Source organism: Cebus imitator, unplaced genomic scaffold (genome assembly GCF_001604975.1).
Source record: "Cebus imitator isolate Cc_AM_T3 unplaced genomic scaffold, Cebus_imitator-1.0 Scaffold188, whole genome shotgun sequence".
Taxonomy (NCBI): Eukaryota; Metazoa; Chordata; class Mammalia; order Primates; family Cebidae; genus Cebus; species Cebus imitator.
The window spans coordinates 5,187,843-5,196,177 of NW_016107503.1; the positions used below are offsets into that span (position 1 = coordinate 5,187,843).

The following is an 8,335-nucleotide window of genomic DNA, read 5'->3' on the forward strand; positions in this document are numbered from 1 at the left end:
GAAATGGAGTTTCACTCTTCTTACCCAGGCTGGAGTGCAATAGTGCAATCTCAGCTCACCACAACCTCCACCTCCAGGGCTCAAGCGATTCTCCTGCCTCAGCCTCCCAAGTATCTGGGATTACAGGCATGCACCACCACGCCCAGCTAATTTTGTATTTTAAGTAGAGATGGGATTTCTTCATGTTGGTCAGGCTGGTCTCAAACTCCCGACCTCAGGTGATCTGCCCACCTCGGCCTCCCAAAGGGCTGGGATTACAGGTGTGAGCCACCATGCCTGGCAAGCCTAGGAATGTGAGACCTGGGCAATATAGCAAGACCCTGTTTTCTAAAAAAATTAATAAATAAGTACAAAAATTAATTTGAGCCTGGGCAATAGAGCAAGACCCTGTTTTCCAAAAAAATTAATAAGTACAAAAATAAATAATAACAAACAAAAACAGAATTGCAAACATTTTCTAAGGTTTCTATTATAAAGCTGTCTCAGAATCTTTTTCTTTTTTTTTTTTTGAGACAGGATCTCCCTCTGTCTCCCAGGCTGGAGTGAGCCACCAGGCGTGAGCCACCACACCAGGCCACTTTTTAAAAATTAAAAATCCAAAGTGCTGTAATCCCAGCACTTTGGGAGGGCGAGGTAGGCGGATCACGAGGTCAGGAGTTCAAGATCAGCCTGGCCAACATAATGAAACCCCGTCTCTACTAAAAATACCAAAATTATCTGGGCATGGTGGTGCATACCTGTAGTTCCAGCTACTTGGGAGGCTGAAGCAGGAGAATCACTTGAACCCAGGAGGTGGAGGTTGCAGTAAACTGAGATCACGCCACTCCAGATCACAGTGATGTGATCTTGGCTTACTGCAGCCTCGACTTCCTGAGCTCAAGTGATCCTCCTACCTCAATCTCCTGAGGGACCACAGGCATGTACTACCATGCCTGACCAATTTTTAAAAATTTTTTGTAAAGACATGGTTTCACCATGTTGCTCAGGCTGGGCTTGAACTCCTGAGCTTAATGGATCCAGCTGCCTTGGCCTCCTAAAGTGCTAGGATTACAGGCATGAGCCACTACATCCAGCCCACAAAATCTTAAAATAATGATACCGAAGGCAGATTTAAATGATTTTTGAGCTATCCTTTAGTTTGAACTTGACCATGTTCTATTTCTTTTTATTATTATAGGGTACTGTATGTCTTTATGCTGTAGATATACATATAACTGCAGAACCGACAATATTTTGATTTTCTGTATCTGATATGACCTATCAATTATGATTAGCCTATTAGATCCCTGAAAGCAAAAACTCTTTCTTCCTCTCTTTATATCTCACTCATCAAAGCCCAACATGGTACATGATAGGTGTCAATTTAATTTCCTTGGGCTTACTTGGGTAAGATATGATGGTCAACAAGGATGAGGGTGAGCTGGCCAGCCTGGTGCAATGCATGGAGGTCAATCTCGTCCCGAAAAATCAAGATGCTCTCTGGAATATGAACCTTCTGAAGAAAGAAGACGATGTCACCTCGCAGAGGTAGCTCAGAACGTTTTATATTTAAAACCGGCACAAAGACTTCCTCGGCCTCATTTGTCTAGATAGGAAAGCAAAAAGATACCACAAAGTTTTATAATGACAGGAAAAAGTAACAAGACTATTGGGATCAAAGGAGACATACTTAAGTAAGTTACCACCTTTCTCAAAGCCACAAGTACTCAGTCTATGACTCTTGAAGGGTGAATCTCGCCCTTCCTCCTTCTTAGCAATAAATGAAGGTCAACAAGGAACTCATAGTAAAGGCCTAGTTCTAGATGCAGTGCTACAGAGAAGGAATTATTAGTCCTCAAGGACTAACCTAGGTGGAGGAATACATGCTAGATCGCTGATACATGTAAGGAACTCAGTAACACACTGTTTGAATATCACTTTATGGTTTACAAACCCTCGAAATATATTTACTCACTTTTTCCTCAGAGGAACACTTGAAAATATTTTAGATTTTATAGATGGTCGCATGAGACTCAGCAAAGTTAAGGGATTTAATTTACCCAATGCTAAATGCTGGTAAGTGGCAGAGCTGGGTTTTGAATCCAGATCTTTTCATTCGAAGGGACTCGGATCCTAGGTGTTACCCTTTTTTTAACCTACCTTTGCTAGGTAAAAAGCCAGGGCGAGAGCAGATACCATGGAGTCCAAATCACAGGCTTCATTTCCAAGCACAACATGTAGAGGTCGGGACTCCTGGAGAGGAAGGAAAATGGGAAACTAACAAAAGTATCTCTATCCATTTCCACTTATCATTTAAAAAAAAATAATATACATACTTTTGAGACAGGGTTTTTTCTCTGTCACCCTGGCTGGAGTGCAGTAGCAGGATGAAGGCTCACTGCAGCCTCAATCTCCTGCTGGGCTCAATTGATCCTCCCATGTAGCTGGAACTACAGGCAAACACCACCATGCTCAGCTAACATTTTGTATTTTTTGTAGAGACGGGATTTTTGCCCTGTTGCACAGGCTGGTCTTGAACTCCTGGGCTCAAGAGATCTATCCGCCTCGGCCTCTGAAAGTGCTGGGATTATAGGTGTGAGCCACTGCGCCTGGCCTCTCCATTTACCTTATACTCATGTAGGGCTTCATATACTTCCTCTCATTGATTTTCACAGAGGAGGTAGGTCAAATAATCTAATGGGTCCCCATTCCATGAATGGCTTTAAGTGTTTCAGCTAAGCTTATAGCATTCTACATATATCCAGTTTGTAGAAAAGTATTCTTTCCTCCTGTATCCTTGAATGTTAACTTACAGAGCAGTAAACAAACTTCTGATTTCTTATACTTCTTTGGACACTCAAATAGTCAAAAAAGGGGATTTAGGGTAGCTGATATATTCAAGGTATGCTTTTGGGTATATCAACCCTGGTTGATTTTTTTTCTTCCCATTTTCATAATAGGGAAAAGAATGCTTACACTTCTAAATCATGAGAACAGGTGAAAAGGCTTTAAGAATAAAGGTTAAAAATAAGATCTAAAGGCCGGGCGCGGTGGCTCAAGCCTGTAATCCCAGCACTGTGGGAGGCCGAGGCGGGTGGATCACGAGGTCAAGAGATCGAGACCATCCTGGTCAACATGGTGAAACCCTGTCTNTGTAATCTCAGTTTCCGACCTGGGCCGGTTCACCCCTCCTTAGGCAACCTGGTGGTCCCCCACTCCCGGGAAGTCACCATATTGATGCCGAACTTAGTTCGGACACCCGATCGGCATAGCGCACTACAGCCCAGAACTCCTGGACTCAAGCGATCCTCCCACCTCAGCCTCCCGAGTAGCTGGGACTACAGGCACGCGCCACTGCACCCGTTCACTCTCTTCTTTAGAAAAAACATGCATAACCCTTAATTCCAAGCCCATCCTCCACCAGCTGAAAGCACAAGCCCAACAGCCTCAGTTTTCTGAGCATCAGAGAAAGAGTTCAGGGAAAATACAGCTATACTTAGCAGCATGAGGAAACCTAAGCTGCCAATGGAAGAAATACAATCTGAGAGCCACAAGTAAATAAATACAAACCTTTTTTCTTTTTTTCTTTTTTTTAAAGACACACTAGTTGAAATGACTCTCTTATCCTGATATGTTCTTTGTGGCCTCTCGAGGACAGGGCAGGGAGAGGGTTAGGACTGGCAAAGTAAACCACTTCCCCTCTAAAGCTAAATATGGTATGATAACTACTCTTCAGAGTAGTTAATGGGGGAGAAAAGCAAACAAGACAGAAAGCCAGAGAGAGACGAAACCTCTCAGCAGAGAAAATGGGAAAAATACTGATGCCAGGACAGCACATTTCTAAGGAGACCCAGCTCCTGATTCCTGCCTCATGCCTGAGAAATGCACACAATACATTATCCAAAGGCTCCTGGATGAACACCTAACTGCAATGCAGCCCCACCCTGAAGCAAAGATTCCTCCTTCCTAGAAGTGAAAGATGAGTCACCATAAATAGGACGTTTAGTTAAATTAAAAAAAAAATTTTTAATGGAACATCCTATTGTCCCTGTGACAGAGGCTGTCGAAAATTTCTCTGGTATCAAATGCTAAAAATGTGGTAGTAACAGGAGACTTGGCTGGATTACCAGCTGTCTTTATCCTGTGTAAAGAGGAGCATTCATGATTTCCTGAAAGTTATAATTAAACTATAGTTTAAGAGGAACATTCAAACTTGAGTGTATCTGTCTAAATCATCTCTCTTTACACAAGAAACCTAACAGGGTGGCCTCTGGAGACTGGATGGAGAGGAGAAAAGAAAGAGGATCTTTATCTTTTTCATTTCATATCCTTTTGGTATTTAAATTTGTTCATTAAGCACACATTTACTACTTCTATAATTTAAAGCAATCTAGGCAGGGCATGGTTGGCTCCACCTGTAATCCCAGCACTTTGGGAGGCCAAGGCAGGTGGATCACTTGAGGTCAGGAGTTCGAGACTAGCCTGGCCAACATGGTGAAACCCTGTCTCTACTAAAAATACAAAAGTTAGCCAGGCATGGTGGCGCACACTTGTAATCCCAGCTACTCAGGAGGCTGAGGCAGGCGAATCACCTGAATTTGGAGAGTGGAGATTGCAATGAGCTGAGATTGCACCACTGCACTCAGCCTGGGCGACAGACCAAGACTCCATCTCAAAAAAAAAAAAAAAAAAAAAAAAAAAAAAAAAAAAAAAAAAAAAAAAAAAAAAAAAAAAAAATAAGATCTAGTCCATTATCCAGATGTCCAGGAAAACTCCCCCTACTCTGAGGCCCAACGATAACCATATATAACCACTACCTTTCACAATCCAAGCAGATACTTTTCCCAGCAGGTTCAGATTAAAGTAAGAACAGTTGCTGCTGCTAGGACTTCTCTTTTTATTTTTTTAAATTTTGAGACAGAGTTTCACTCTTTTTGCCCAGGCTGGAGTGCAATGGTGTGATCTCAGTTCACTACAACCTCTGCCTCCTGGGTTCAAGCGATTCTCCTGACTCAGCCTCCCAAGTAGCTGGGATTACAGGTGCCTGCCACAATGTCCAGCTAATTTTTTGTATTTTTAGTACAGGCGGGGTTTCACCAGGTTGGCCAGGCTGGTCTAAAACTCCTGACCATAGGTGATCCACCTGCGTCTCAAAGTGCTGGGATTACAGGCGTGAGCCACCATAGAACTTCTCTCTTTAAAGCATGAAAAGTCCAGCTGCTATGAAGTCTGGGTGGGGGATATCTGCTATTTTTAACCTATTCCCTTACAAATCCTTAGCTTTCAGAGTTTTAAATAAAATATACTAGGCCAGGTACAGTGGCTCACGCCTATAATCCCAACACTTTGGGAGGCTGAGGCGAGTGGATCACCTGAGGCCAGGAGTTAGAGACAAGCCTGGCCAACATAGTGAAACCCCATTTCTACTAAAAATATAAAAATTAGCCGGTGTGATGTCGGGCACCTATAATCCCAGCTACTTGGGAGGCTGAGGCAGGAAAATCACTTGAACACAGGAGGCAGAGGTTGCAGTGAATCAAGATCACACCATTGCACTCCAGCCTAGGCAACAAGAGTGAAATTCTGTCTCCAAAAAGTAAATAAATAAAATAAAATATACTAAAACTAGAGTACCCAAAATTGGGGAGACAGCGTCTTGGTTTTTGTTTTGTTTTTAAGCATTTATTGAGTGTGCCAGGCATTATTCTAATATTTAATGATGTGTTAATCAATCATTTAATCCTTAACCTGATGTGGCAGGTACTTAAATTATTTCACTGCAGGTATAAACATTCTGTTAGGTGGAATGAGACCATAAAGCCTACGGCTCAGCATAGGGCACAATACTTCTCTCTTACGAGCTTCGTCTTTTTTTTTTAGATAGGGTCTTACTCTGTTGCCCAGGCTGGAGTGCAGTGGTACTGTCTTGTCTTACTGCAACCTCCACCTCCTGTGTTCAAGCGATTTTCCTGCATCAGCCTCCTGAGTAGCTGGGATTACAGGCACATGCCATGATGCCCAGCTAATTTTTGTATTTTTGGTAGAGACTGGGTTTTGCCATGTTGGCCAGGCTGGTCTCGAACTCCTGACCTCCAGTGATCCGCCCACCTTGGCCTCCCAAAGTTTTGGCGTGAGCCACCATGCTTGGCCCACCAGTTTACTTTTGAACTTCTATCTCAGCCTGATTCTGAGAGAGGATGAGATGAGAGAGACAAAATGAGACACACTAAATATAGCAGGGTTTCTCAATTACAGCATGACTGGTATTTTAGACTAGATAATTCTTTTTCATTTTTTTTATTTTTACTTTTTGAGACAGGGTCTTACTCTGTAATCCAGGCTGGAATGCAGTGGCACAATCATGGCTCACTGCAGACTCCACCTCCCAGACTCAGGTGATCCTCCCACCTCAGCCTCCTGACTAGCTGGGACTACAGGCATCTACCACCATCCCTGACTTTTTTTTTTTTTTTTGAGATGGAGTCTCACTCTGTCACCCAGGCTGGAGTGTAGTGGCGCAATCTGGGCTCACAGCAACTTCTGCCTCCCGAGTTCAAGGGATTCTCCCGCCTCAGCCTCCTGAGTAGCTGGGATTATAGGTGTGCACAACCACACTAGGCTAATTTTTGTATTTCTTACTGAGACAGGTTTTCACCATGTTGGCTAGGCTTGTCTTGAACTCCTGACCTCAGGTGATCCGCCCCCCTTGGCTTCCTCAAGTTCTGGGATTACAGACATGAGCCACCATGCCTGGCCAAATTTTTGTATTTTTTTGTTGAGATGGGGTTTCACCGTGTTATGCAGGCTGGTCTTGAACTCGTGGGCTCAAGTGATCCAGCTGCCTCAGCCTCCCAAAACGCTAGGATTACAGGCATAAGCCACGATGCCCAGCTGGATAATTCTCTTTTTGTGGAGCCTATCCTGTGCATTATAGGATATTTGGCAGCATCCCTAGCCTCTACCCACATGGATGCCAGTAGCACCCTAGGTCATGACAAACAAAAATGTCTCCAGACTTGCTGAATGTTTCCTGGAGGGCAAAACCACCCCCAGTTGAGAACTACTGGGTTACAGGAAGGTGAAAATCCATATACTCTGACTTCTTCATTCAGGGAATATTTGCTAGACACAAGCGTTTAGCAAAGTGGGAAGGTTCAGAGGAGTAACACATAGCAAAGAACAGTCATCAACTAATGTAACTTTAGGAAAAAAGAGGAATCTAGGGAAGCCCAGAATCTTCTTCCCTATACAGGATATCACTCCTCTTCCCCAACTGGAAAGGCACAGCTCAAAAGGGGTGATTTTAGAAGACTTTGGTGATATCAATTGCCCTATCCAGTTACGAGATAGGTTTTTGTTTTTAAACCATCCTCTTCCCCATCTCTTACTCCCATCCCTGGATAGAAATACAGAAGACAGGATATCTGTCCGGGTTCTGGCCAAAGGGCCCCTAGGGGAAGCTTGCCCTGAGGTCCTCCCCATGCCTATTTCTCTAAGTCTACTTCAAGAGTGTGGCAGCAAAGGCCCATGCATACTGAACAATACTGGATAAGGGGGATTTGTTACTTTTTTCCAAAGCAGTAAGAGAATTCTGCCCAATATCCGAATCCTATAACAACTCCCCTGATACCAGAGACCTCTGTTTTCTGGAGACCAAGAATGGCCCAGATGACTGTGGGGATAAGCAGCAGCAGAAATGACTTGCTCACTGAAGCCGTTAGGTGGAGCGAGTGTTCTCTGGAGAGGAGACTATATAAACATGAGGCATATGGCCCTGACTCTGGAGGAAAAAGGGAGGAGGAGCAGAGAAAAGGCAGAGCAAGCAGGAGAGACCTACTGCTGGGTCCAAAGAGACGCTGGAGAACCTTTCCACACTACATCAGTGTTGCTTCACTGCAAGCAGCGGCTGAATGCGGCTTAGTTAGATCCTCACCACGAAGATAATGTCCAGGCACAAAGTAGGGACCAAATACAACTTCGCGGCTCTGAAGTCAGGAGAAATCATCTCCGGAGGAAGGTGAACAACGAACCCACTGCGCTCAGCCAAACCCAGATAGCAATCAAAAGGAATGAATACAAAAGGGATACTGGCCGGGCGGTGGCTCACGCCTGTAAGCCCAGCACTTTGGGAGCCCGCAGCGGGTGGACACCTGAGGTCGGGAGTTCGTGACCACCCTGACCAACACGGAGAAACCCTGTCTCTACTAAAAAAATATAAAATTAGTCGGGTGTGGTGGTGTATGCCCGTAATACCAGCTACTCAGGAGGCTAAGGCAGAAGAATCTCTTTAACCTGGGTGGTGGAGGTTGCGGTGAGCCAAGATCATGCCATTGCACTCCAGCCTGGGCAACAAGAG

At 44.3% G+C, this 8,335-nt stretch overlaps 2 protein-coding genes across 3 annotated transcripts in view; one reads left to right on the forward strand and one right to left on the reverse strand.

The window, feature by feature from the left end:
• The window catches only part of PRUNE1 (prune exopolyphosphatase 1), a 31,656-nt gene that overhangs the window by 15,563 nt on the left and 7,758 nt on the right, over positions 1-8,335 (reverse strand). For both annotated transcript variants that reach the window (XM_017546303.2, XM_017546304.2), the window contains exons 2-3: positions 2,140-2,232; positions 1,383-1,585 (exon numbers count right to left, since the gene is read on the reverse strand). In XM_017546303.2, coding sequence (XP_017401792.1) covers positions 1,383-1,585; positions 2,140-2,232 — 296 coding nt within the window. The remainder of the gene's footprint in view (positions 1-1,382; positions 1,586-2,139; positions 2,233-8,335) is intronic.
• The window catches only part of MINDY1 (MINDY lysine 48 deubiquitinase 1), a 23,742-nt gene continuing 19,865 nt past the window's right edge, over positions 4,459-8,335 (forward strand). Inside the window, exon 1 of the mRNA XM_037744907.1 lies at positions 4,459-4,473. The gene's annotated coding sequence lies outside the window, so the exon portion shown is untranslated. The remainder of the gene's footprint in view (positions 4,474-8,335) is intronic.